Genomic DNA, 27,127 nt, shown 5'->3' on the forward strand with positions numbered 1-27,127 from the left:
CTCTGCAGAAAGAGGAAAGACTCAGTCCCCAAAAACCTCATTGTAATTGACTTTCTATGCAAAGAAAAAGTTTAGACTTTATACTATTGCACTGTGTATATATATACACATATATGCATATATATTCGTTCACGTATATGAAAAAGATAGTAGTAAGTTTTGGCTTTTGAAGTAAATCATGTCATTCCTAGTGTGTCGTGACCAAACAATTGGACTGAGAGAGTAGGGGATCTAAGAGAGATGCCTGGCAAGAGTGGTTAGGGAGCAGTTACTGATTGGGGTGTGGGTTACAGGCACCCGGACCCAGATCCTTCTGTCATTGAGCCAGCAAGAGGCCATTGAGAAACACCTGGATTTTGACAGCCGCTGTGCTCTGCTGGCTCTGTTTGCACAGGCCACACTCTCTGAACATCCCATGTCTTTTGAGGGCATTCAGCTGCCACAGGTATTCTGTTGGGGGCATTGGGAGTGGGGCTATGAAGATCTGGGGACCAGATCTTTACTCTTGTCCATAGAGGATGGTGTGGAGAGAGGGGCTAAACCTGGGACACAATGGACATCGGCCAAAGGTTGTGTCCTACAGGTCCCAGGAAGGCTGCTCTTCTCCCTGGTAAAGCGCTATTTGCATGTCACCTCCCTCCTGGATCAGCTGAATGACAGTGCTGCAGAACTAGGAGCCCAGAACAGCTCTGCTGCGGAGGAGCTGAGTGGGGAGAGGGGTCGACTGGAGCTGGAGTTCAGCATGGCCATGGGCACCCTGATCTCAGAGCTGGTGCAGGCCATGCGCTGGGACTGGGCCTCGAGCAGACAGGGGCCCTCGGCTCGGTCCTCCTGCTCCATCTTCCAGCCCCAGGCGGCAGATGCAGGCCCAGGGCTGCCACCCGTCCAGGCCCAGCCCTCCCTCAGGAGGTCAAGGCGGTTTCGCCCTCGCCCTGAGTTTGCAAGTGGCAATACCTATGCCTTGTATGTCCGGGATACACTGCAGCCCGGCATGCGAGTGCGCATGCTCGATGACTTCGAGGAGATCAGTGCGGGGGACGAGGGCGAGTTCAGGCAGAGCAACAGCGGCGTGCCCCCTGTGCAGGTGAGCCAGTGCATGGTGGTGTGACACTCTTAGGGTGGGAGGAGGTCTTTTATTTTTTTGGTAAAATTTTTGGGGTTTTTTAAAAAGAATTTTTTAGATTTGGGGGATGGTTTTAAATAATATAATAAATGTGTGTTCCAAGTCCCGAGTACACATTCCGTACTCAGCACTAACCGCCGGGGAGAAGGGTTGTTGGGGATCTTTTTGGGTGGGGCATAACTAGGGCTTCCATGCAGGGGCCTCTGGCAGGTCACCCGAGGAGAAAACCTCCAAGGGAATTGAAATGGTTAAATGGTCAGCAATTGAGAAGGAGGCCATTTGGAGGGCTAAGAAACATCTGGGTTTAGAAGGCTATGAGGTCAGAAAGACTCTCCCTGGAAGAAACTGATACAGCAACACTTTCCAAAGGTCAGGGAGACAGGGTGATTGAGGCCAGGAGGAAGTGTAGGAGCATAAGACATCAAGGAGGGACCAGCCCGGTGGCTCAGGCTGTTGGAGCTCCATGCTCCTAACTCTTCCAGTTCCATTCCCACATGGGCCAGTGGGCTCTCAACCACAAGGCTGCTGGTTGGACTCTTCAACTACCGCAAGAGATGGTGGGCTCTGCCCCCTGCAACTAAGATTGAACACGGCAGGTTGAGCTGAGCTGCTGCTGAGCTCCCCCATGGCTCAGTTGGTTGGAGCGCAGGCTCTCAACCACAAGGTTGCCGGTTCGACACCCGCAACTAACAAGAGCATCTGGACCTGGAGCTGAGCTGCGCCCTCCACAACTACGATTGAAAGGACAACTTGACTTGGAAAAAATCCTGGAAGTACACACTGTTCCCCAATAAAGTCCTGTTCCCCTTCCCCAATAAAAATCTAAAAAAAAAAAAGACATCAAGGATAGGCAAGGGGACAGGCAGACCTCCATCCCCACAGTGGAAGATCCTCTGTGTGTGTGTGTGTGTGTTCTCCATATGCCAGTGTTTTGCTATTTGGAGGCTTTTCCAAACCTGGCCAGGTGGTCACCTGAGGGCTATATGTCCTCATCTTTGGGCCACAGCCAGTTGTTAAGTGAGCCCTCTATTCCCCTTCCCCCTCTTTTCCCCCATGTCTTTCAGGTGCTTTGGGAATCAACGGGTCGCACTTATTGGGTACACTGGCACATGCTGGAGATTCTGGGCTTTGAGGAAGACATTGAGGACGTGGTTGAGGCTGATGGGTACCAGGGGTCTGTGGTCAGTGGAGCACAGGCTGTAGGTGAGCCCAGAGAGGAAGCAGGGGTCATCTTGGAGCACAGGAGCAGTGGTCTGGCTGGGTGGGCAATGGCATCCCTGTGCCCTGTGCCCTATTTCCACAGTCCTGCCCTCCTGGCGATGGAAGCCCATGACAGAGCTCTACGCTGTGCCCTATGTGCTGCCTGAGGATGAGGACACTGAGGAGAGTGAACACCTGACTCAGGCCGAATGGTGGGAGCTCCTCTTCTTCATCAAGAAGCTGGATGGACCTGACCATCAGGAGGTTCTTCAGGACATCCTCCAGGAGAACCTGGATGGGGAGGTAGCGCTGGTCTGGAGATACGCAGAAGTTGGAGGGCCCCACTGCAAGGGCTGGACTGTGACAGAACATCTGGAAGGCTAAGGATGGGAAGTGGGGGTAGATAGTACAAGCGGTTGCAGGGGACGGGATCTAGAATGTTCAGAGGTGTTGGCAAGCTGTTTGGGAGGAGCCAGCTGCCAGCCATGAGAGGTTCAGGATGGAGAAGTGCTCCTGGAGCCTCTGTGCTGGCAGGGCTGCCTGCAGTGAGAGCTTCTCCCCGATGACAGATTCTGGATGACGACATCCTGGCTGAGCTGGCCGTGCCCATGGAGTTGGCCCAGGACTTGCTGCTGGCTCTCCCACAGCGACTCGATGACAGCTCTCTCAGGGACCTGCTCAACTGCCGTGTCTACAGGAAATATGGGCCCAAGGCCCTGGCAGGGCAGCTGGCTTACCCATCCCTGCTGGAAGCCCAGGCTAAGCCTCAGGAATCAGCACATGCATCCAGAGTGGAAGGTGGGATGCCAAAGAGACATAGCAGCTCTGCACTCTGGCCTCCAGGAGGGCGTGAGCCCAGGGCAGATGTCTGTGCTGCTTTTTGTGCAATGCTCTCTGGAAGATATGGCACCTTAGGAAGAAACTGAAACTTAGAGATAAGCAAGGAATGGGAGCAGACAAGTGCTCCCTCCAAAGAATGAAGGAGGATATAAAATTAGAAAATAGCAAGAGATTTGAAGCCTTCAAAAGCTATCCCCCCAACACACGCACACGTTTAGTTTTTTGTATTGTAGAGAAAAACAAATTATTGCATGCTTTTGGATGTAGGGGCATGCTCTGCTGTTGAGAGATAGGAAGCTCCTTTGCAATTTTAAGAATGTAAAATTTGTCATGAAGCTGTCTTATAAGTACATAAGAGATGTTATGAGATCCCCCAAACCTAACTTTTAAGGGGACAAATCAAAAGTAATTTTAGGAAACTAGATTGCAAGTTATGAATCTGGCCTTTTCTGATTCTTCACATCACTAACAGTGACCAACCCTGTGACTTCCCCATCCTGTAGCAAAAGAACCCCTGACTCAGTGCCCCAACACTCCCTTGCAGCGTCTGATGGAGGGTTATGGGCCAGCTGGGAAAAACGTCCTGGATCTGGAGCAAGCCCTCAGCTCAGAGGGGACCCAGGACAGCGAGGTCAAACCATTCCTGCTGCTGCTGCAGCGGCAGCCCCAGCCTTTCCTCGCTCTAATGCGGGGCCTCGACACTCCAGCAGCCAACAAGGCCCTGCACCTGGCCGTTCTGAGGTGAGGGGTTGGTGAGGGGTGGGCTTGGGCAGAGGGCTCCGTGATAGGCTGCATCTCTCTCCCCCGGCTCCCTGCTCTCCAGAGTCCTGATGCGGCTGGTGGATTTCCCCGAGGCGCTGCTGCTCCCCTGGCACGAGGCCATGGATGCCTGCATGGCCTGCCTGCGGTCCCCAGACACCGACCGAGAGGTACTCCACCCCACTCTGGGGAGGTACTGAGAAGACAGAGGTGGCCTCTGAGGGAGGCCCGCACCCCCCAACGCCCCACCCCTGCGTGGGGCTCCCAAAGGCACAATGGAGCCTTCCCCCTCTTGGTTTGGGTTTTGTTTTTAAAACTGAATTTTACTTTTTCTTTTAAATAGGGAATACCTTCACACAGTTCCTAAATCAAAATGATATAACAAGGTGGTATACATTGAGAGTTCTCACTCCCACCAGAATCCCAGTTCTCTCAATGCCCCCCACATGCCCTTGAATGGTAACCACTTGCGTTAATGTATGTATCCTTCCCGTGTTTCCTGATGCAAATATGTGATCAAATGTATAGTCTTATTTGCCATCTCCCTTACACAAAACGTTACGTCCATATTGGGTTAAGAGCCTTGGTGGCTCCTGTTTGGCTGGGCCTGTGGGGGCAAGGGGGACGAAGGAGGCAGAGGGGACCATCACATCCCAGAGTCCTCTGCCACAGAGACGTTCTGGGCACAGAAGGCTTGGGAAGGGGCCAGAGAACTAGAGTGATGGTGGCAGGGAGGGGGGGGTCTGCCGTATAGACCTTTGGCTGTTCGCCAGATTTCAGTTTCCGAGGAAGACTGAATTCAGTGTGCCCACACACGTCCAATCCCTCTCAGCCCCCTTTCTGCCGACAGGTGTTTATGCTTAGGGCCTGAGGATCTCAAAATGCAGCTCCACAGCTGGGTCTTGGGACAGCTGGGCCTGCAAAGAAACGAGCTGGATGCCCCGTGCACCTATTGCCAACAGAATCAGTAACCGAGAACCCCAGGGGGCCAGGGCATCTCCTGGCTTTTCCATTTAGTTTGTCTTTGGTTCTCTGTCTCCACCCCACCCTCGTGTCTCCCCCATCCGTGACTCTTGACTTCCTCACTCTGTCTTGTACCTGCAGTAGCCCCCGCACCCAGCACACCCTGGGTGGATAGTAACTACTACTGGAAATGCCCTTGTGGCCTGTGCCTCGTCCCCTTTATTCACCTCCCCCTCCCGCCATCCCAGGTGCTCCAGGAACTCATTTTCTTCCTGCACCGCCTGGCCTCAGTGAGCAGGGACTACGCCGTGGTGCTGAATCAGCTGGGAGCCCGAGATGCCATCTCCAAGGCCCTGGAAAAGCACCTGGGGAAGCTGGAGCTGGCTCAGGAGCTGCGGGACATGGTGTTTAAGTGCGAGAAGCATGCCCACCTCTACCGGAAACTCACCACCAACATCCTGGGAGGCTGTATCCAGGTCAGGAGGGAGGGCAAGGGACACTCGTGAGTTCCCAGCGGGGTAAGACTACGAAAGCGAGCGGTGGAAGGGAAGGGGTGTGTTTCAGAAGCTGAGAAAGGCAGGAGAGTCTACTGAACCTGGGGGCATTTGTTCTCTGCCCCTCTGCCCGGTCTGATCCTGCTCTGCCAGTGTGACGGAGGAAGTCTCCTTGCTGCTGGGTCTTTCCCCGTATGTGTTTCTGTATGTTTCTCTGTGTTTCTCCCTCCTCCCCACGCCCCTTCTCTCCAACGTTCCGGCTGCAGATGGTCCTAGGTCAGATCGAAGACCACAGACGAACCCACCGACCCATCAACATTCCCTTCTTTGACGTGTTCCTCAGATATCTGTGCCAGGGTTTGTGCCTGTCCCCACATTACTCCATGTCCCCACACCTACATCTGTTTTACCTCCAGACCCACCAGGCTGTGACAGCCACCCCTTCCCACTTGCCCCCAGGCTCCAGTGTAGAAGTGAAAGAGGACAAGTGCTGGGAGAAGGTGGAGGTGTCCTCCAACCCGCACCGGGCCGGCAAGCTGACGGACCGCAACCCCAAGACCTACTGGGAGTCTAACGGCAGCACCGGCTCCCACTACATCACCTTGCACATGCGCCAGGGCGTCCTCATCAGGTAACATGCTCCATGCACATGCTTAGCCACACACCTACACTTTCTCTTGACTTCCCTGCGTGTCTGCGGGAATCATCATGCCCCTGAACATAACCAAAGGGTCCCCTTGGCTCTGTCTACAAGGACGTGACTGGTTCCGGTTCTAATTGGTTCCTCTTCCCTGCTCCCAGGCAACTGACTCTGCTGGTGGCTGGTGAAGACTCGAGCTACATGCCGGCCAGCGTGGTGGTATTCGGGGGTGACAGCACCAGCTCTCTTAACACAGAACTCAACTCGGTAGGGACCCCTGTGCCATTAGACCTCCCCTCACAGGATCTGCCCTGCTGCCCAGACTCCTGAGCTCCTGCATTTCTCTGTCTTGTGCCCCATAGAAAGGAGAGACCTTTATCCCTGTGCCTAGGTGACAGCATCAGGCCCTGAAGAGTGAGGGTGGCATTAGGACCTCTCCATCAAGAACCCCACACATCCCAGGGCTGGGGAACGGAGGGACTCGGTGAGGGGACAGGAACAGGACCAACAGCACCTGTTGGGTGCGCTCAGCACTCTCATCCACAGATGTGGAGATGACCACCCTCTCTGCTTCTGCCAGGTCAACGTGATGCCCTCCGCCAGCCGGGTGACCCTCCTGGAGAACCTGAACCGCTTCTGGCCCATCGTCCAGATTCGCATAAAGCGCTGCCAGCAGGTCAAGCAGGGGTGTGGGGTGTGGCTCCCGGGCATGAGGCTCTGGGCCCCGTGACTTGCAGATTGTGGGCCCGAGCTCCAGCCTGGGTCATGGGCAGCTCCAGCAGAGAAGCATGAGGATGTGGCTGAGCCCAGCCCATCTGGAGGAGAATGTGGACCAGGTGAATATAGGCCTGTGGCATTGCAGGGTGGCATTGACACGCGCATTCGGGGGTTGGAGGTCCTGGGCCCTAAGCCCACGTTCTGGCCAGTGTTCCGGGAGCAGCTGTGTCGTCACACACGCCTCTTCTACATGGTTCGGGCGCAGGCCTGGAGCCAGGACATAGCCGAGGACCGTAGGAGCCTCCTGCACCTGAGTTCTAGGTGTGTGTAAGCCTGTGTGTGTGTGTGTGTGTGTGTGTGTGTGTGTGCATTATAGATGACCACTGGGAGGGCGTAAGATGGAGGACTAACATGCTTGGAGAGGGGCTGGAGTGTCCTGCAGTTTGGGGAGGAAAGGAAAGAATAAAGAGATTTCTCTGGTGGGCTGGGAATGGGATATGCCAATTAACATGGGAGTTGTCAACTACCGAGTGGGGATTTGATCTGGTTGCTAGGGGTTAGCTGGCAATCTTAGTCTGGGTGGATGCTGAGGTCACCTATGCCCCCAGCCCCTGACGCCTTCCTCCCCCATCCTCATCCCCAGGCTCAACGGGGCTCTGCGCCAGGAGCAGAATTTTGCTGATCGCTTCCTCCCTGACAATGAAGCTGCCCAAGCCCTGGGCAAGACCTGCTGGGAGGCCCTGGTCAGCCCGCTGGTGCAGAATATCACCTCCCCCGGTAACCATCCCGACCCCCGGCTCCTTTACCATCCCCGTTGTTGGCCCCCCTGACCAGCCTCTTCTTGCTCTACCCTAGAGCCGCCTGGGTTATGCTCTTGGCCCTTTTGGTATCTGTGTTTGTTTGGAACCCCAGTGCCCCTCTTCTCACCACCCAGGGGCCGCCTCCTTTCCCATATCTCTCAGGTGCCAGCTGACACTAAAAGGTTTGGAGGGGCTTTGCTACCTCCCTTCCCCGTATCATTCTGTCCAGCCGCTCTTGCTCCACGCTCCCGTCCAGCCAGCCTCTCCCACTGCCCTGCCTTGGCTTGTTTATCCCGCCCTCTAGATGAGGACGGCGTCAGCCCCCTGGGCTGGCTGCTGGACCAGTACCTGGAGTGTCGGGACGCTGCCCACAACCCTCAGAGCCGCGCAGCGGCTTTCTCCTCAAGAGTGCGCCGCCTCACCCACCTGCTAGTGCATGTGGAGCCCTGCGAGGCGCCCCCTGCTGTGGTGACCACTCTTCGGCCCAGTGAGTACCAGGGATTCACATGGGCGCTCAGGGGCATTGCCCTGTGCACCCCCACTGGCATACTATAGGCTTCTGCCCCCCCCCCACATGCTCAGCCTGTTCACCTTCCAGTCTGTGTGACCCCATCCCAGCAGCATGATTTTGGGTGGCAGCATGTCAGAAAAGGCCCCAGGGCTCAGCCTCGAATGGGGACCGAGGAGCTGGGGAGCTGCCCCCACCTTGCCTCTACCCCTCTGTCTGTCCCCACAGAGGGCAGAAACAGGAGCCACGACTGGAGCTCCCTGGCCACCCGGGGGCTTCCCAGCAGCATCATGAGAAACCTGACTCGCTGTTGGCGGGCGGCAGTGGAGGAGCAGGTGGGCAGGGCGGCTGTGGGGCCCTGGAACGGGGGTGCATTGGGTTGCCTCTTCACGCTGCTGCCCCTCCTCCCCAGGTGAACAGCTTTCTGACCTCACACTGGCGGGATGATGACTTTGTGCCGCGCTTCTGTGAACACTTCCATAATCTGCAGAAGTCGAGCTCTGAGCTGTTTGGGCCACGGGCAGCCTTCTTGCTGGCGCTGCAGAACGGCTGTGCTGGTGCCTTGCTCAAGCTCCCTTTTCTCAGAGCTGCCCACGTAAGCCGCCCACCCTCGGCTCAGCCCTGGGCCTCTTCCCACACACTCTCCTGTCCCCACCTCCCAAAAATGGCCCACCCTTCCATTCCCATTCAACAAGCAACATGTATTGATATGTAACCATGTTATCAAAAATTCAAAAGAAGAAAACAGTGACCCTCAGAGTGTCATCCTAATATATTTTGATATACTTTCTTTTGTTCGTGTGCAGGACTTAACAGTTTACTCACGAGGAGCTAAAATAGTTTATCCTGTTTTCTCATCACAAGTGAAAGCTTCTTCCAGTGTTGCTATTTGTCCTCATTTTTTATTGTGCATAAATTCCATCTAAGGGATGTACTGTAATTTACTCCCCCATTCCCATCAACCCATAAATATTTACTAAGTGGTTAAAATGTGTCAGACACTGTGATAAGAGCTGCAGATAGATGAAGCCCCTCCCCTCAAAGTGGACAATCTTCTAGGGAAGACACAGAGTCAAACAAATGATAGATTAACTAAAATGGGACAAGCCCCCTGATAAGCAGAGAACGGTGCCTGGGAGCAAGAAGTAGTGGCTGCCTATGTTGCTTCCGGTCATTTTGTTTTATTAGTGACATCGCAGTGTGACCGTCTTTGTGCACATAACTTATTTCCTCATATTAAAGTGCTCTTATTAGTTTGATTTTTAGACATGCTCAATGTGAAAAACAACTTTTCATTGTTAATTTGCACAATTGTTAATGATTGTATAAAGTGCTATGAAAGTGTTGACCAATTTATGAAGCTTCGAGCCATTCATAGCTACTTCCTCAGACCCTCCCCACTCACCTCCACTTGCTCTTTCATACTTTTCCTGTGCTCTTCCCACTGCCCAGGTGAGTGAGCAGTTTGCCCAGCACATCGACCAGCGGATCCAGGGCAGCCGGATTGGTGGGGCCCGGGGAATGGAGATGCTGGCACAGCTGCAGCGATGCCTGGAGACCGTCCTCATTTTCTCTGGCCTGGAGATAGCCACCACCTTTGAGCATTACTACCAGTGAGTATGGACCTAGGCAGGGGGAGGCAGGATGATGGGCAGGGTCAGCTCGCGGGGCCTTGGGAGTCGGGGGTCCGGGCAGGCTGGAGGAGTCCTGGAGCGGGAGGCCGGGCCATGCCGAGCGCCCACACTGAGGCTCTGCCTGGGCTGTGTGTGCCATAGGCATTACATGGCGGACCGTCTCCTGAGCCTGGGCTCCAGCTGGCTGGAGGGGGCCGTGCTGGAGCAGATCGGTCCCTGCTTCCCCAACCGCCTCCCCCAGCAGATGCTGCAGAGTCTGAGCACCTCTGAGGAGCTGCAGCGCCAGTTCCACGTCTACCAGCTCCAACGGCTCGATCAGGAACTCCTAAAGCTGGAGGACACGGAGAAGAAAATACAGGTGCATGCCAGGGAAGGGATTTGCTAATACAAATGGGAGGGTAGGAAGGAAGAGAGCCACAGAGGCCAGAGGAGACTCACTGGCTTTTGGGAACCTCGTGCTCCTTCTTCAGGTGGGCCATGAGGCCAGTGGCCAGGAGCCCGAGAGAGAGAACGAAGAGGGAACGGGGGCAGGAGCAGCAGCAGATGTGGCAGAAGAGGAGGAGAACGAGGACCTGTACTATGAAGGAGCGATGCCAGAAGTGTCTGTGTTAGTCTTATCACCGCGCTGCTGGCCCATTGCTTCCATCTGCCACACGCTGAACCCCAAAACCTGCCTGCCCTACTACCTGAGGGGCACTTTGAACCGATACTCCAACTTCTACAACAAGAGTGAGGAGCTGGGCAGAAGGAACGGGGGCTGGGATACTGGGAAAGAGCCTGGGGGTGGGGTGGACCCTGAGGTTGGGAACCTTGATGGGGTGGATTTGAGAAGAAAGGTCAGGAAGTTAGGTTTGTGTTGGGGGGCGGGGGGCTGCCCGGCACCAGAGCGTCAGACTGTTGCCTTTTCTGTCCTTAATAGCAGAGCCAGGACTCTCTTTGTGGGTGGTGGGGAGGATGGAGGCAGGAGGCACCTGAGGCCACGAGAAAGGGCTCCCCCTCAGTGATCGGTGTCTGGCTCCTGGTGAGTCCCTAACCTAAGCTGATTCTGGACTGTGCAGTACAAAGGAGGAGGGAGAGCATGAGACTGGTCCTCAGGGAGTCCCAGACTAATGAAGGAGACATATCTCCTCTCTCACAGATATTCCAGTTTGATAAGAGCCCGGGTCCTTCCTTCTTTCATGGTTTTGTCTCCCTAAAAAAATGGGGAACTCCTCGAAGGCTCCGATCAGAGCCCACCTCGTACAGGGCTAGGCACACGGTGGGCTCCCGGATGCCTGAAGCTCACCTAGGAAGCAGCACAGAGAACACTCGGGGCAGGAACCACCGTGCCCACAAATGCTGGGCTGCATGCTCTGCAGACTCTTGGGGACAAAGCTCAACCAGTGGGGTGCCCTCACCAGCCCCGCCTCCCTCCTTTCCCGCTCTTTGTCTCCCTCTTTCTCCCTGATCCTTCTCAGGTCAGAGCCACCCTGCCCTAGAGCAGGGCCCCGCAAGGCGACTGCAGTGGACATGGCTGGGCCGGGCTGAGCTGCAGTTTGGGGACCAGACCCTGCATGTGTCCACTGTGCAGATGTGGCTGCTGCTGTATCTCAACGACCTGAAGGTGGCTTGAGTCCCCTGCCTCCCTGCTCTCTCCCACCTCGTCCCTCACCTTTCTTCCCTAAAACTATCCTTCCCTCCGCCTTCTCTGTTCCACCCCGTGGGGAGGCCCTGAGTGTTCCTTCCTTTTTTCTTAAGGCCGTGTCCTTGGAGAGTCTGCTGGCGCTCTCAGGGCTCTCTCCAGACATGCTGAACCAGGTGATTGGGCCTCTTACCTCTTCCAGGGGCCCCCTGGACCTTCACGAGCAAAAGGATGTCCCAGGAGGTATGTCCTTAGGTCAGAGGAACCTGTCAGGGCCAGCCTTGTCGTGGGCCCCCCACCAAGTGACCGGTGCTTATTTCAGGGGTGCTCAAGATTCGAGATGATAGTGAGGAGCTCCGTCCCAGGAGGGGGAACGTGTGGCTCATCCCACCTCAGACCTACCTGAAAGCTGAGGATGAGGAGGGCCGGAACCTAGAGAAGAGACGGAACCTTCTGAATTGCCTCATCGTCCGAATCCTCAAAGCCCACGGGGACGAGGGGCTGCACATTGACCAGCTTGTCTGTCTGGTAGGCAGGGGTGGGCAGGGGGTGAGGGAGCATTGGGGGACAGTCCACAGACAGGGGTGGGTCCACATTTGAAGCCTCTGGTTCTCTATGGAGGCTGTAAGTTTGTGACGAGTGAGGTTGGGGTGCCCCTGGTGTCCTTAGGGCGCACCGTCTTGGCAGCTTATGCTTGGAGCAGACGCTCGAGGTGGGGAGAGCTGGGTGTCTCTGACCTTCCCTTGCTCCCCCTTCTCTCTCCATACCAGGTACTGGAGGCTTGGCAGAAGGGCCCGTGTCCTCCCAGGGGTTTGGTCAGCAGCCTCGGTAGGGGGTCTGCCTGCAGCAGTACCGATGTCCTGTCTTGCATCCTGCACCTCCTGGGCAAGGGCACGGTGAGACGCCATGATGAGCGGCCCCACATGCTGTCCTACGCAGTCCCCGTGACCGTGATGGAGCCGCACACCGAGTCCCTGAACCCGGGGTCCTCAGGCCCCAACCCGCCCCTCACCTTCCACACCCTGCAGATTCGCTCTCGGGGCGTGCCCTATGCCTCCTGCACCGGCACCCAGAGCTTCTCCACCTTCCGGTAGCCCTGGACCGGGGTCAGGGCTAGGTAGGGCGGGGGCTTTCTACACAAATAAAATGCAGGAGTTGGAGTCCGTGGCCTGTGTGGTGACTGCTTTCCTGGCCTTCTGGCCCTGAGGCTGTTTCATTCCATGCCGGGAGTCAGTCCTAGAGTGAAGATGTCAGCCTGGGGAGAAACATGGAGGGAGTCAGGTGTGTCTTAGCGTCCCCCTCTCGGTAGGAGAGTAAGTGGACGGATGGGTCTCCACCCCTTCCCAGAGGGTGTGGGATCAGAAGTGCTTTCACCTGGCAGGCGGGAGACCCAAGCACACATTGCTGTGCGAGCTGGATGGCCTGTAACTTGGTAGATTGTCAAGCAGGGCTCCATTTTCCTTCATTGTGGAATTGGACCAGTCACTGGGACTCAGGAGCATTTGACATGGTGAAGACTTTGCCAATGGCTTCCACACCCAGCAGTGAGTGCATTGCCCCTTGCCTAGGTAAGGCTGACGGGGAAGGTGAAGCAGTGGAGCTTTGCAGCCACTGCTGGCACCCAGGAGCCTGAACGTGTGCAGTCTGGATGCTTGGGGATGTGGGTTGGAAGCAGACCTAGAGGGAACGGCAGCTCCCATGAGCTCCTTTGTTGCCCTCTTTTGGCCGTGCAGAGCTGCACCCTGTTGCCAAAGCCAGACCCCAACGAGCCCCATAGGAAGGCCTGTACTGCTATGATTGGCTCCAGTGGCCCCATCCACGCTGAAGCACGACGGGTCAGGCTGAGGCCCAGTGCCAGGGGTGGAACTCTGTCTTGGCAGGGGCCAGTAGGAAGGAGGGAAGGAGGGCCCCAGGCATACTGAGTTCATGGTTCTTGCAACCAAGGTGACTAGGAGAAAACTACAGGAGGCAGAAGGGGCAGGGAAGATGCAGGTGGTGAGAGGGCCCAGAGGCCTGACAGCAAGAACAAGGTGCCACCTAGGACTGAGATTTGGAGTAGAATTGCTCAGGGAAAAAGAGGCCAGGGCTTGGGAGTCTGCCCAGGACGAGGCAACAAACTGGGGGGCCAAGAGAGGGCGGACACGGCCTTACTTGCTTTGCTTTGCAGTATAGTGGCCCCATGGTGGTGTCAGTGGTTCTCACAGACCCATCCTATAGGTCCACACTGTTCTGTGAGGCAGAAGACAGGCAGGCAGCTGCAGACTCGGGCTACGGAGGGCCCCAGGGCACACGGGCTGCTGCAGTCATCACTTGGGTGCCTCCACCTGTCAGAGCTCGTGGTCTACTCTCTTAACAGTCCAGGCCAGTCCCAAAATGCTAGTCTCAGGAGCCAGAGCTTTCTGTCCTCTGGGCCTCCGTGCTCTGTAGGAGCCTGTCCTTCGCACCAGAAACCCAGAGCCCCTGGCTGTAGCAGCCAGGCCAGAACGCACGTGTCAGGAACAGGATGGATCTTTCTCCCACTGCCACCCTCTCGAGCTCCTGCATGGGCTAAGCTCTGGGCCACTGGTCTTCCTCACAGCGCTCACTCGACCCCTTCTTCATCCTCCTCAGTCACCCTGCTCCTCAGCCTCCCGGGGAGACCTTCTTGCTCACCTGCAATGGACGAGTCTCCAGCAGTTAAGGGAAGGACACACCAGCTGTGGCCCCCAAACCCTGCATCTCCCATGCTGCTCACTGTCCTGAGCACACAATTTATCCCCCGTCCCAAACTCGGTCCTGGTTGCTTTGCCCAAATCCAGTAATCCAGTTAGCAGTCCCGATTTGCCCTTCTCTCACCAGTACCAGCAAAATCCTAAGCCTTTCTCTGCCCCCAGAATGTTTCCATCGTGAGAGGGCAAACACTTCCTGGATGACTTGGGACAGAAATTTCCTGCCCTTGGCCCCTGTGACACCGTCCCCCCAGTCTCTTCCTTATATCCCTACAGCTGGTTTGCACACAAAGGATCACATATTGATTCCATTTTTGTGAAATGTCCCCAAATAGGCAGATCTAGAGACAAAAAGTGGTTTAATGGCTGCCTAGAACTGGGGGATTGGGAAGAAATGGGAAGTGACTTCCTAGAGGGTATGGGGTTTCTTTTGGGGATGTCGAAAATATTACAAAATTGAGTGTGGTGATGGTTGCACAATTCTAAGTATACTAAAAAACACTGTACATTTTAAATGGGTCAATTGTATGGTACATGTGAATTGTATCTGTTACCAATAAAAACCAAAAACAGAATAAAAGGAAAAGAAACCCACTCACACAAATCCACAGCTAAAGCTCAGAGCTCTCCAATGTCTCCTTGGTCCTAGTTGAAGGGAAAGGTAGCAGTTTAAAGGCTTGGGGGGCCAATACAGCCTTGTGGACATAGGCATACATGATGTTTTCTTGATCACTCTTCATCTGAACCCTCTTCTCATGCTTGCAAACTCCCCACCATAAATCTACATAGAAGACAGAACCCACCTTCCTCCACATAAAAGCTCAGATACTTGCTTTCCCGACATCCCCTTGCAGCCATGTGACCAACCCTTGGTTAATCAGATACTTTTGAATTTCTCAATCTAGAGCAAAGCAGGAGGGAAAGTGGAGAGTACCTCTGGTGGCAGCACTGACATCTTCCCATCAACAGTCTGGTTCCAAGGTATAAGATTTAGAGTGCTTTTTTTTTTTTTAATTTTATTGGGGAAATTGGGGAACAGTGTGTTTCTCCAGGGCCCATCAGCTCCAAGTCATTATCCTTCAATCTAGTTGTGGAGGGCGCAGCTCAGCTCCAAGTCCAATCATCGTTTTCAATCTTAGTTGCCGGGGGCACAGCCCATCATCCCACGCGGGAATTGAACTGGCAACCTTGGTGTTGAGAGCTCACGCTCTAACCAACTGAGCCATCGGGCTGCTCCTCCGGAAACTCAATGGCAGCTCGTTGTCTTCAGTCTAGCTGTGGAGGGCGCAGCTCACTGGCCCATGTGGGAATCGAACTGGCAAACATTGTTCAGACATGGTGCTGGTAACCGGCCGCCCTAGAGTCCTTTTAACTGCTCAGATCTCCCTGCCTGACACACTTTTTTTGAATTTCTCACCAACCTTTTTAGTGTTTCTGTGAGCCTAACAGTTCAATAGTCTTTTTTCTGATTTTATCACCAGAATGTGTTCTTTGGCTTTCAAGTTGTAATGCCACATGTGGCACTGGGGACCCTATGGCTGTAGATCTCACTCCTGGGCAAGGCAAACTATCCTAGTAACCACAGCCCTCTGCGTACAGTCACTGGGAGACAAGCATTTTATGCTTCATCTCACATTTCTGGAATCAGAACATCTTTTCCTCCATCCCAGAGGCATCAAGCAATAATAGATGTCCTAGCTTTTAATTCTGCCTCTCTCTTCCTTTTCCTTATGGTTGTTTTTAGATGTTAGTCTTCCTAGTGTTCTGTAATTTCTTATGATTTAGCTTAATTTTTTTTAAGTCCTGCTTCTTAGGGTTTATAAATTTCATAAATTCTAGAACATTCTCAGCCTCTTTAAAATATTCACTCCTCCTGGAACTCTGATTATGTGTCACACCTTCTCACTCTATCTCCCATGATTTTAACCTCTTTCCTTAATTTCCATTTCTCTGTATCTGTGTAACCTCTTCAGATCTACTTCTAGTTCATTCTTTTAGGTGTTGTCTAATCTGCTTAACCATAGTTTCCAACTTCACGCACTGTATTTTTCATTTTTAAAAGTTTTAGTTTTTATCAAACCAATCTGGTCCTTTTTGATATTCATTGGTCATACTTTCTCTTTAAGCATAAAGAAGACATTTTACATTTTGTCCTTTTTCCTTTCAACATCTGTCTTTCCTGGTCTGATTCTGTTGCTACTATTCCTAATGACTCCTGTTCATAGTGGTTTCTTTCCTTGTGTGCTTTGTGTTTTCACCGTAAACTACTAATCGTTGAAATTCTACCTGAAAGAACTCCTTGAGGCCCAGGTTTAAAATGCAATCCTCAAGAGAGGATTGCATCCTGCCAGGAACCTGGTTGGTAGTCCAACCTGAGACCACTTTAAACTGAATTATCGGTTTTCGGATTTTCCAGTCCACGTGAGTAGAATAGCTTCTAGATCTAAACAGCACTGAGAGCCAGCTGTGCTTACCTATTATCAGGGAAGCTTTTTGTCCCCGCCTCCGACCTCCCCTTGCATCCAAAACCAAAGCTAAGTAGCTGAGTTGTGGGACTGGCTCACTCTTCAAATGATCTGGGTTTAAATAGGAGGGGGTCTCTGATCTGACTTCCCACTTTGTAGGAGCTTTAGGTTTGTTGCTACCCCCACACATGGCCCCAATAAAACAGTAGTTTTAGGCCACGCACAAACCCCACAAAAAAAGCAGAATGAAAACATGAGTGACGAGAATGTTTATGAACTGGCTCCTACGTAAAGACCCAGACCTGGGAGCCATCAACAGACTCCACAGCCTAGTCACTGGCCCTTTTTCTTCTATACCAGAACCTCTGGTTTAAGGCAGGGATTGGAGGAGGAGATGAAGACACGATGAACCAGATACGAGCAGAGAAGTGTGGCACGGCAGAAGGCTGAGCTGTTCTTAGCTAGACCTGGGGCAGTTGCAAAGCCTTCTAGTCATTTGTGAGCTCATCTAGTTCAAGGGCAGCTGTGATCCTTGTCCTTGAAGGGAAAGAATCAGAACAGGCCAAGCCCAAGTCTGTTCCCACAGATCCATTTCTCACCGGGGCAGTAGCAGAGCTGAGGACAGGTCCTTATTAGTCTTTGTTCGAAGGGAGATGTCTCCTGTCCTTGCCTGCATTTCGGCGCCTTTTTCGACTCAAGAAGCTGTCTAGCTTCTTGCTGCGTTTCAGTTCCTTGAACTTCTCAGCTAGGGCCAACTGGCGCTGCTCAGCTAGAGGACAGGGAGGAAAAAAAGCTGGTAACCAAAGGAGGCAGCACTCCTCTCTCCCTTTTCCTAGGTCAGTAATTCTCAACCACTATGCCGCGATACATGGCTTGTTTAGCGTTCACTGGTGTATATAAGCAAGCTGACTTTTTCTGATTCCACTCTTTCTCAATTCAACTAACTGAGATCTGTCTATGGGCCTGGCCCAGGATATGTGTGTGTGTTCGGGGTGGGATACATAGATAAAATCAACATTCTCTGCCTATAATCTAATCAGGGAAACAAGAATGATTACAAATAACTCCTCCCTACTACTGTGTTTCCCCGAAAATAAGACCTAGCCGGACCATCAGCTCTAATGCGACTTTTGGAGCAAAAATTAATATAAGACCTGGTCTTATAACACGGTATTTCTACTTTCTGCCACCTTACCATGGGATCCAGCCTTCATGCCTCCCCTTAGGACCCCCAATACAATACCCTGCCTCTTTGGCCTCTGACCCCATCCCTGTAACTAGCTTGTAATAGTTGTGCCCCACTCACATTTCTTGAGGAAGTACGGACGATGGCCCTGCTGGGCCTGAGCCCGCCGCTCCTGCTTCAGAGCCAGGTGCAGCTCTCGCTGCTGCTTTCGTTCTTGTTGTGCCATTTCTTGCTGCTCCTGAGATGGGTGAATAGGAGGGACTGTGAATCACCTCCTGCCTTGCACTGCTCTTGCTGCCCACCCACAACTCTGACCTACTCACCATTCGCTGAAGCAGCTGCTGCAGTTTCTCATGCTCTTCCCCTGAACGGTGCTTCTTCAACTGCTTTTTCACAAGCTCCACAGTGGGAAATGAATATGATGGTTAGCATTCTGTAAATGTTAGCTGAAATTCTGTGCCAATTCTCAGAGGTTCACATATGTTAACTCAATAATACTATGGGATAGGAATTATTATCTTTATGATTAGAAAACGGAAGGTTAAGTAATTTGCTATTGGTCACACAGCTAGTAAATCGATGAGCCAGGATTTCAATATAAGAACCAAATTAGGGAGAGTTAAATCAAATAGAGAGAATTAAATCTGCTCCCTGTTCCCTCGGCCCAACTCTCCAACCTGTGCCCTACTTTCCCACCCTTTGGAACCCCCATGAACAAGTCACATGCAGCCTACCTCTTTCTCTTTGGCTCGGATGTCATTCAGGAATTGATATGTTTTGTCAAACACCTCAGGATTATATTCCCCTGACAAATCGTCAAAGCGGGGATCCCGGGCTACCTTTGGAGAGAACAGAGAGAATATAAAAGAACTGTTCAGTCTCCTTTCACTGAGAAAGCACTTCTTACCTCTTCCTCACCTTCTTACTGATGGGGACAACTTGACGCAAAAATGGTACCCGGACCTTGGCTGACATTTCCAGAGGTCTATGGAGAAATTAAAGGACAGGTCAAGGGGACTCCAGTCTTGGTCAAAGGCCTCCCACCTGCCATCAAAGAAAGCAGACACCTACTCAAGATCACAGGTATCCTCCAACTCCTGGGGCAGCCTCGCTCCTCACCTGTGCTTGTCTGCAATACATGTATTTTGGACAGGTGGTCTAGAATTTTGCTTCTTAGTGCTGTTTCCAGCTACCAATTGTTGGTATGTCTTAGTCCCCACTTGGCTCCGCAGTTCCAACAGCTCCTCAAACGACATGTTGGATGTGTCTGTGGAAGGGGTGGGGGACACACAGCTCAGCATCTCCCACTAGTGGAAAGACATCATCCCATCCTCATTCCTTAGGTAACGGATCCTTCCCAATATCCCCATAAAACCAATCACTGTAAGTCCCCGGCAGCACAGGTTGTAAAGGTGCGACACTGACACCTAACTTCCCAGCTGTCCCAGCTCCCTGGGGCCTCATCTTGCTAAGGAAGGTATATATGTAAGACCAGTGGTGGACCAAGGCATCGTTCCTTTTTTCGCCCTCTTTTGAATCATTTTTGCACAGGTTTCCCCACAAGGGGCTCTGTCTCCCCGACTTAGTTACCATTGCCAGTGTTCTGGTTCATACTCTAAGCACCTCACATCAATCAGTGCTCTAGCCTTCTAACTGGTCTCCCAGTCTTACTCTCAAAACTATGCCCCCGCCCTCCGCTTCCGCCTGCAAAAGACATCTAAAACACATATCTTCCCTTATCATGCCCACCTCATTTCCACACAAATACACTTCAGGTCATGTCACTCCAGAACTAGAACTCTGCGATGGCTCCCCTCTTGCTCAGAGGAAAAGCTATACGCCTTACAACAGCCTGAAAGGCCCCATGTGACCTAGCTCGCGTTGTCTCTAAGCTTATCTCCTACTAATCTCCTCCCCACTCCTCTCTAGTCACTGGCCCTTGGCACTTGACGTTGCTTCTGCTTGGAGCCCTTTCTGCAGACATAGTTATTACTTGCTCCCTCACATCCTTCAACCGTTGCTCAAATGTCACCTCCTCGATGAAGCCTTAACACTGCAACCCCTCCCGTTTTACTTCTCTTCACAGCCCTTATCACCTTGTTGGACAATTGAGATACACTTAACATGCCGTAAGACTCGCCCTTTGAAAACATACAATCCCGTTCTTTCTTGCTTTTTCTTGTTTTACTGTTTGTTTGTTTTTGACTGCCCTGGCTAAAAGGTAAGTTCCGTGAGGACAGGCGTTTTTGACTGCTTTATTCACTGCTCTTATCTAGGGCTGTGCCTGTATACAGCAGATGCTCAATAAATGTCTGACAAACTTCTTGCATCTTGACCTACTAACGCTTCCCCAGCGACCCACGCCCTTTTCCTGACTGTGCTTTTGCCCACGCGTCTTCTCCCGGCGGCAACCCCTCATCCTCTAGAAGAAACAGCTCAGGATGTCTGACCCCCGGAAGCGCCCCTCACGCCCGGCTTCCCGCTGCGCTGGGGGCGTCGCCCCGGTCGGCGGTTCGGAGAACCCCGCGGGCTCGCGGTAACGTGCAACAGGCGCGGAGAGCGCACCGGACCGGGAGCCGCGGACCGGGACTCCCTCCCCGCCCCGGCCCCTCACCATCCTCCCCGGGGACCCGGGCCCCGCGGGGAGACCCGGCCACCGCCGCGGCACGAGAGCTCGCACTCAGCATCGGCTCGCAGGGCTCGGCGAGGGCGAATGGCGCCACTTCCGCTCCGGCGGCCCCGGCCCCGCCTCTTCCGGCCGCTCCGGAGGCCGAGGCCGCGCCACTCGGAGACCAACGAGCCGAGGGCGCCGCCGCGGGGGCTGGCAGGGGAGGGCCGGGAGCCCCAGGCCGGAAGGGACGCCCCCTCGAGAGAACGGCGTTCCCGCGTTTGTCGCATGGCCCTGGACGCCGCGCCCACAGGAAACCAGGGCCAGGCCGCGCCGGTATTTGCTCCTGGCTGAGAAGCCGGGACCTCAGCACCCTGTCCCCGTCTCAACCCCCTGCGCCCCCCACAGAATTCCACGAAAACAGATCACGCGTTTAGGAGGTTTTTAATTCATTTTTATAAAATCCGAGCTGGCTGAGGGCGTCAGGGTTACAGCCACAGCTCAAGGAAGGGTGGGATTATCTACTGGTCCTCGCCTTCCCCGCTCCGGGAGAAGGAGGTTTCGTGGTAAGAGCTGCTACTCCTCTCAGCTCCCAATCAATGCTCATGGCTCCAGCAGGGGTCGGGGGTGAAAAGCGAGCTGGAGGAAGGCTCCTGAGGCCCAGACACTGCTTGCTTCTCCCTCCTCCCTATTCCCTTCACTTCCCAGCAGAGCCTGGCCGGCCTGGGGCAGGGCAGAGGTCCCAAGAGCAGTTGGAAGGAGGTGGACACGGGACAGCACCAAGGGAAGGGGCCCTCGGCCCGAGGTGGGAGGGAACCTAGCCCTCCCCACACAGTTCCCCACTGAGTTCACAGCACAGAAAACACCTCTAGTCCAACAACTCCGTGTGGAGGTACACCAAGTCCAGGGTCCAAGGGGCAGGCGGGTGAGAGATGGGCAGGGGCAGTGAAGACGACAGCAGGCTCTGGGGGACACGGCAGAAACCCTCCTACCCATGGGAGGAGACAATGGGGCGAGTGATATTGCTGTTGGTGGTCATGGCATTCAGCTCCCACCTGGAAGGCCAACGGCAGGCACAAAGGACAGAAGGGTGAGTGTCCACCCCACGCCCAGAATTGCTAGACCCAAACAACACACCAGTGCCTTCAATTTCCTACAGGTCCACCGCCCACAGCCACCTCTTCCTTACAGCCCTACTAAGTTTAACAATCAGGCCCCACCCACCACCAAATCCAACACCCATCACTCCTCCACCTGTAAGCTCAGGTGGACTTCTGTTTATGTTTACGTATATACTCTCGTGCCCAACACCTGGAGAAAAACATCTGTGTACACATCTCAGTAAACTTCCCAGCCTATCTTTCCTCCTCTGCTCACATCCAACCAGGCAGCTCCTCTTCCTCCCCCCACCAGGAATACCCATTTTTGTTCTCAACTACCATCCGTTTTAAGGGAGCCTGACCCCGCTCTCCTATCCCCTTGGAGGCCTTCCCCACCAATCCCATCATATTAAAATTAAGTCCCCCTCTTTTTCACAATTCTGTCATTCTACAAAGATTTACCAAGAACCTCCTTAGGCCAAGACCCTCACTACGGTCTACTTGGTACTTGGTACTTGCACATGTACCTAATGGAAAACTTCTGGGTCAGCCTATGACCCATCGGTTCAGCTTTGTACACACCATGTCACCAAACACGGAACACACAGACCCACAGCAAGTAAGAGATAAGCTGAACTGATACAAGGAGGGATGTGTCCCAGAATGATTCAGAAGGACACAATTATACACCAAGTACTTTTGGTGCTTGATTTGGATCTAGGAATAGAATTCGAAGGGAAGTAGGAAGGGCCTCCCTTAATTCTCGAATAAGGTGATCCAGAGGCTCCTAAGCTTGTGTTTACTTTGTAGCTAGGTTCTATGATGTAATCAAATTTCTTCAGCTGGTTCACAGAAACAACTGTATGGGCTCAGGTCTCAGGAAATGATACTTCTCCGCTTGGTTTGAAATAGGATTTTTTTCCCCATATAATTTACCAAGCTGACAGTTTTATCTCCCTCCGTCTCATTCCCACAAGTATGCTACATCTCCAGCAGAACAAACAGTTCTGTCTCCTCCACACCGAGATAAAGCTCATGTTTTTTCAGATCATGCCTGTGCTGCCCACTCACCCTCAACCAATCCCTCCTCTCCAACCACTCACTGTACCTGATGTCATGGGGCAAACAAGACTGGTCCAGGTTATACTGAATCACAGCCAGTTTGCACAGAGTCTTCAGACTGGGGCCTTCAAAGAAGGAATGGGAAAGAGGGCGATGGTCAGAGCTGAGCAAAGGGCCAGGCCTGGATGTCACCACCCACAGACGGGGCACTTTGGAAATAAATATACTCACTAAAGTCCAAAATGTGTAAGTCAGAATGATCGATGAGGTCAAATTCATCTCCCAAGCCTTCCTCAGGAGATGGACTGTAGGGATCAAAAGAGAGATGAAGAAAGGAGGGAAGATGACCCACGAGACCCTCTTGCTCAAATGCCTCCCGTATTAGTCACTGACTTAGGCCCTTCCCTGAGCCCTCCCCTCTCTCCTCCGAACCTGGTACCCCCAAAGAGCACAATCTTGTCACCAACAATACAGCAGCACTGGCGCCGACGGGCACATGGCCCCTTCCCCTTCGGTTCAATCTTCTTCCAGGTAAAGGACACTAAAGAGGAGTTGATAACGGAGATTCGATCCCTGCCCAGTCCAGATATCCTCTCCACCCCTCACCCTGCACCTACTCAGGGTGATTTCTTTCTTTTCCTCCCCTCTCAATTGCTCCTTGTTTCTCCCTTAAAGGCAGTGTTCTTTACCAGGGTTAAACTTCCACAGGTCATGGAAGTGCCGGTTAAGCCTTGCGTTATAGCCACCAAAGATGTACAGCTCCCCATTATAGCCAACTGGAAGGAGAGAGGAATGTCAAGAGTGTCAGCACAATGGGCAGGAAGGGGGACTCCAGAGGGACAGAACACACACTCACAGGCTGAGTGGCTCCGGCGCCCCTCAGGCAGCACCGGAGTCGGGGGACAGTCCAGCCAGGCCTCAGTCCTGGTGTCAAAGACTCGGATGCGGTTGCAGTAAATCTCATTGTTGGAATGGAATGGCCCAAAGCGGTCAGCGCGGCCCCCAAACACATACATGTGGCTGCCCAGCATTGTGGCTGAGTGGAAGTCCCTCCAGCGAGCAGGGTTGCCCTGCGCAGGAGCAGAGAGAAGAAGGGGAGGGGTTCAGCGCAGAGGCTGGGAGGGGATCTGCTCTCACCGTTTGAGCTTCCTATGGTGTCTTCAATTGAGGGTGGCGATCTGAGAGGAAAAAGAAAGGGCAGACCTTTGTACAGATAAGGGTCCATGTCATGGTGCTGGTATCCAGCTTGTGAATGTCATTGGAAAAGCAGTCCGCCTGAGTAGGAAGAGAAAGGAAGTGAAGGGAGGAATAAAAGAGGGGGGTCAGTAGTCACCCTCTGACCCTCCATTCCTCCCCTCAAAATCTGCAAACAAGCCAAAGCCTCCCATTCCACCAGCCTCAACTCCCCTTCATCTTTCTCATTCTCACCCTAAATCTAGACTTTCTTCCCAGGCTTACCAGCTGCTCGTAGCCCCCGAAAATGTACATGGTCTTTCCCAGGACACAAGCTGAATGTCCGTCCCGGGCCCCAGGAACTGTTCCTGACACTCGGGGTGTGGACCACTTGTGAATATCTGAAGGAGAAGAGAGGATGGGGCAGGTAAGCACCTCTGATGCTCTCTCCTAGACTCTGGGGTGCCCTAGTCCCAGCCCCTTCAGCCCACACCTTCCCAGCCCCGAGACACCACGTAGGGGAACCTAGCCTCTCTGAGACGGATACTCACTGACGTCAAAGGCATAGAGCACATTGCAGGCCCCTTCCGTGTCATTCCGCCCGCCCCAAAGGAAGACCGTGTCATCGATGAGGACCGTTGAGTGTCCATACCGCATGTAGGGCACCACTGGAACCTGCCCGCGGACGGCGGGTCTCACCGGGGGCAGCTTTGTCCAACGCAAGGACACTGTGGGCACAACTCTGCTCAGCCCTGGGAACCCCCTTCCGGGCCATCCACCTTTTCCCCAACCAGATATCCGTTCCCTCATCCCTGCTGGCCCTGGGACGACCACCAACACGCATGCAGCCACCTGCTCCCCTCCCTCCCGTGGGCACCCGGGATGGTGCCAGCATGAGCTTACCTGCATTGAAAATGTGCACATCAATCTGTCGCAGGGTTTCATAGTCTTCACCGGAGCAGTAACCCCCGAAGGAGTACACCCGGTGCCCAACAGCCACTGCGGCGTGGTTCACCCTGCGGGGCCCGCCCTCCAGGTACACCGTCCACCGGAACATCCCCTGGGCCACGGGTTACAGCAACATGCCCCCCCGGCACGGCCTGCTGCCTCTGCTCCCTGCACACAAGTGAGGGCCAAAGGCTACTCAGGCGAGACCTGGCTCATCCGGCCTCTGCCCAGGGCCAACCCTTGCCTCTATGTGTCACCCTGGTGGCCCTCCCACGCCACCCGTCCGCAGCTCAGGTGGCTGGCCCTGCCCCCGGGGAGCTGCCAAGGTCAGGGAGCTAACCCTGGCTCTGTGTTCTTCAACAGCAAAGCGGGGGGGCGGGAGGGCATTCCGACCCGCTTGCCAGCTCAAAATCTGCTGATCAAGGGCTCAGTATAGTTGGCCGCTTCTCATGGAGGCTCCACCCTGACCCGGCACAAGCTCTCAGCCTCCTTCCCAGGCTGGTACATTCTCTTGTATCTCTGGCTCTGCTCTGCTTACTGCCACCTCTCTAAGAATCTCTGTGCTCTTTAAGGTGGGGAGAGGGATCTCAAAATACTCAGAGCTATTAATAGCCGGTCAGCCCCAGACAGTCCATTGAAAGCTGGCATGAGTGCTTCCAAGCAGAAAAGCTTTGAGGCTTTTAGAGTAGATAGTCCCCCTATCAAAGACAGGGTGGGATTGATTCAGGACGGGGGCTTCCATGTTGCCATGAATGGTTAGCCTCTTGTAGGGAGCTGTCAAGCTGAGCTGTTGTCACTGGGGTCAGCCAGGGCCCCTCACAGGCACGAGGAGTTCCTTTGACAGCTGTGCCTGGTATGCTGCCAAGGCTACAAACTTAAACCAGAAAGGTATGTGTCTGCCGGAGGATTGAGGGGGTGGGGATGGGGGTTTTCTCCTGCCACTTCCCCAACCCTTCTATTGTGGTAGAAAACAAGCTGTTTCCAGCAGCTCTTCTCCCACTTGGGTCCCTGAAAGGGGGTAGGGGTGGGGGTGTGCATTGGAAAAGGGGAAGGGAAGCAAAAATGCCCTGGGGTAGGACAAGAAAAAGACGCTGGCATGAGAGCTCATGATGTCTTAAAGACAACCTGCCAACCTAGTGATAACCGGTACGTCTGAAGGCTCTGTGAAGCAAAACCTCCTGCAACTGGCACTGCCTTCGCTGGCAGGCACGGGCTGGATTTGGGTGGGTCATCTGCTCCCTGTTGAAGGCAGAACTTCAGGCACAGAGAAAGCTCAAGTAAGGGAGGGCCTTGCAAGAAAGAGAGATGGCTTTCAGCTGGCTTGCCACCCCTCACCCAACCTCCCTCAACCCCCACCCCAAGCTTTACATAGCCACCCTGCCAAACCTGAAACAGCCCCAGCAGGGAAGCACTCTCACTTCGTCACTCCAGTCAATTCAAAATATCTTGAATCTGAGCTTGTGGGGACAGATAGGGAGGTTGAAGGGCTTAAGAATAGGGGTCCTTTGTCTTCCCTCATAGCTTCTATTTCCCCTTCAGCTACCTCAGGGTAAAGAATTCACAGGGGAAGAGAGAAGCAATTCCACGCAAAGGCAGAGCTTCTCCTTCCTCCATAGCACAACTCAAGCTCATGGAAGATAAGCCCCAAAGTATCAGGGGCTCTGTTATCTTGGGGTCTCTCCCATGCTTCATCATTGCTGCATTCTCAACTTCTTCAATTCCTTTCATGTGCTTACCACCCTCCCCGGTCTCTTGCAATTTCCGCTCCCCATTTCTGGCCCTTTTGATCTGAGAGCTTTGCAGTGTCTCCTTTTCCCGTTTCTCACCATTCCAAGCTCCACCCGACAGTTCTCCATTTTCCCTCTTTCACGAAGGGGAAAAAAAGCTAACAGTCATCGACCCCTTTCGGCCAGAGGTATATGACGCTTTCCTCCCGGCATATGACGCTATTTCTGGATTCCTCCAGCCATACCAACCTGCCCCCCCCATCATTCTCAGCTTCCCTGTTCTCACAACCCAGTCTTCCTTCCAATTCCCTCAGTGCCTCCTCCAGCCACCAGGTCTCCCCTACGAGTGTCCTCACCATCCTCCCCCAACCCTTCCTTCCTCATTAACACTCTCCGTTCCCATCATCCCCTTAGTTGCCCCCCACCCCCACCTCATCACTCAGGCCCCTCCCCCACGATCCAGCTCAAGGCAAGGGCGTCCCCAGCCTCTCCAATTTTTCTGGTCCCTCAACCCATCCCGGGCTACCTTGCCAGGCCGGGCCGGGGCGGGGCCGCAGGTTCTCGCGCTGCCTGCAGCCTAGAGCCCGTTGCGCGCCAACCGACGGCTAGGTCCCCAACAAGATAAATACAGCCAGGCTCGGTTCTTCCGGCGGGCAGCGGTGTGCGCACGTACAGTCAGAGCTGAGTGCCGGAAGCCTACCGGGACTTGTAGTCCACGGGTTTCGGGAGCGACGCCAGGGGCTAAGGAGTGAGCAGGAGCCGAAGGAGTTTCTACGCATGTGCATGCATGTGTCAAAAACTGCGTGTGTGTGGAGGTCACTGGGTACTGTAGTCCCTCCGTTGTCTGGGCA

The 27,127-nt window shown here is 53.8% G+C and overlaps 3 protein-coding genes across 11 annotated transcripts in view; 1 reads left to right on the forward strand and 2 right to left on the reverse strand.

Annotated features, from left to right (window-relative positions):
* CUL7 (cullin 7) overlaps window positions 1-12,458 on the forward strand; it is a 14,513-nt gene extending 2,055 nt beyond the window's left edge. Inside the window, exons 3-26 of the mRNA XM_081037276.1 lie at window positions 294-445; window positions 584-1,084; window positions 2,188-2,326; window positions 2,427-2,626; window positions 2,893-3,121; window positions 3,667-3,904; window positions 3,987-4,092; window positions 5,134-5,361; window positions 5,646-5,736; window positions 5,839-6,010; window positions 6,181-6,286; window positions 6,600-6,695; window positions 6,882-7,057; window positions 7,380-7,513; window positions 7,841-8,023; window positions 8,273-8,379; window positions 8,457-8,639; window positions 9,497-9,657; window positions 9,820-10,036; window positions 10,149-10,407; window positions 11,136-11,281; window positions 11,416-11,542; window positions 11,622-11,827; window positions 12,070-12,458. Coding sequence (XP_080893402.1) covers window positions 294-445; window positions 584-1,084; window positions 2,188-2,326; window positions 2,427-2,626; window positions 2,893-3,121; window positions 3,667-3,904; window positions 3,987-4,092; window positions 5,134-5,361; window positions 5,646-5,736; window positions 5,839-6,010; window positions 6,181-6,286; window positions 6,600-6,695; window positions 6,882-7,057; window positions 7,380-7,513; window positions 7,841-8,023; window positions 8,273-8,379; window positions 8,457-8,639; window positions 9,497-9,657; window positions 9,820-10,036; window positions 10,149-10,407; window positions 11,136-11,281; window positions 11,416-11,542; window positions 11,622-11,827; window positions 12,070-12,393 — 4,481 coding nt within the window. The 3' untranslated portion in view covers window positions 12,394-12,458. The remainder of the gene's footprint in view (window positions 1-293; window positions 446-583; window positions 1,085-2,187; window positions 2,327-2,426; window positions 2,627-2,892; window positions 3,122-3,666; window positions 3,905-3,986; window positions 4,093-5,133; window positions 5,362-5,645; window positions 5,737-5,838; window positions 6,011-6,180; window positions 6,287-6,599; window positions 6,696-6,881; window positions 7,058-7,379; window positions 7,514-7,840; window positions 8,024-8,272; window positions 8,380-8,456; window positions 8,640-9,496; window positions 9,658-9,819; window positions 10,037-10,148; window positions 10,408-11,135; window positions 11,282-11,415; window positions 11,543-11,621; window positions 11,828-12,069) is intronic.
* On the reverse strand, window positions 12,435-20,399 carry RRP36 (ribosomal RNA processing 36). Of its 4 annotated transcripts, XM_081037388.1 has the most exons (8): window positions 20,273-20,393; window positions 18,778-18,925; window positions 18,577-18,643; window positions 18,393-18,497; window positions 17,982-18,056; window positions 17,779-17,896; window positions 17,072-17,241; window positions 12,435-12,554 (listed from the first exon to the last, which is right to left on the reverse strand). In XM_081037388.1, exons 1-7 carry the CDS (start codon window positions 20,343-20,345, stop codon window positions 17,105-17,107), a joined length of 723 nt encoding a protein of 240 aa, XP_080893514.1. In that variant the 5' UTR covers window positions 20,346-20,393; the 3' UTR covers window positions 12,435-12,554; window positions 17,072-17,104. The 4 variants fall into 4 exon arrangements, with proteins under 4 accessions (XP_080893514.1, XP_080893513.1, XP_080893515.1 ...); XM_081037387.1 differs by lacking the exon at window positions 12,435-12,554 and having other exon boundaries at window positions 14,498-17,241; window positions 20,273-20,399; XM_081037389.1 differs by lacking the exons at window positions 12,435-12,554; window positions 20,273-20,393 and adding an exon at window positions 19,408-20,105 and having other exon boundaries at window positions 14,498-17,241.
* Window positions 20,400-20,691: 292 nt separating this feature from the next.
* KLHDC3 (kelch domain containing 3) lies at window positions 20,692-27,122 on the reverse strand. Of its 6 annotated transcripts, none has more exons than XM_081037591.1 (13): window positions 26,803-26,953; window positions 25,936-26,006; window positions 25,683-25,803; window positions 24,505-24,717; window positions 24,153-24,329; window positions 23,887-24,002; window positions 23,632-23,703; window positions 23,285-23,498; window positions 23,118-23,204; window positions 22,861-22,969; window positions 22,660-22,733; window positions 22,475-22,553; window positions 20,692-21,321 (listed from the first exon to the last, which is right to left on the reverse strand). In XM_081037591.1, the coding sequence occupies exons 4-13, from the start codon at window positions 24,656-24,658 to the stop codon at window positions 21,255-21,257; spliced, it is 1,149 nt and encodes a 382-aa protein (XP_080893717.1). In that variant the 5' UTR covers window positions 24,659-24,717; window positions 25,683-25,803; window positions 25,936-26,006; window positions 26,803-26,953; the 3' UTR covers window positions 20,692-21,254. The 6 variants fall into 6 exon arrangements, with proteins under 6 accessions (XP_080893717.1, XP_080893714.1, XP_080893715.1 ...); XM_081037588.1 differs by having other exon boundaries at window positions 25,683-25,838; XM_081037589.1 differs by lacking the exon at window positions 25,936-26,006 and having other exon boundaries at window positions 25,683-25,838.
* Window positions 27,123-27,127: the final 5 nt, after the last annotated feature.

This window comes from Rhinolophus hipposideros (genome assembly GCF_964194185.1).
Source record: "Rhinolophus hipposideros genome assembly, chromosome: 3".
NCBI classification, from domain to species: Eukaryota; Metazoa; Chordata; class Mammalia; order Chiroptera; family Rhinolophidae; genus Rhinolophus; species Rhinolophus hipposideros.

Excerpts from the sequence above, each read along its gene's own strand:
- RRP36 (XM_081037388.1), bottom strand. The coding sequence starts at position 20,345 with ATGCTGAGTGCGAGCTCTCGTGCCGCGGCGGTGGCCGGGTCTCCCCGC. Across the intron at positions 18,926-20,272 it reads CCGGGTCCCCGGGGAGGATG|ACACATCCAACATGTCGTTT; the intron begins GTGAGGGGCCGG and ends CCCCTTCCACAG. Across the intron at positions 17,242-17,778 it reads TCCGTACTTCCTCAAGAAAT|CTGAGCAGCGCCAGTTGGCC; the intron begins GTGAGTGGGGCA and ends CCTGTCCTCTAG.
- KLHDC3 (XM_081037587.1), bottom strand. The coding sequence starts at position 24,658 with ATGTTCCGGTGGACGGTGTACCTGGAGGGCGGGCCCCGCAGGGTGAAC. Across the intron at positions 23,499-23,631 it reads GGACCCTTATCTGTACAAAG|GGCAACCCTGCTCGCTGGAG; the intron begins GTCTGCCCTTTC and ends GCTCCTGCGCAG. Across the intron at positions 22,970-23,117 it reads CCTGTGGAAGTTTAACCCTG|TGTCCTTTACCTGGAAGAAG; the intron begins GTAAAGAACACT and ends ACTCCTCTTTAG.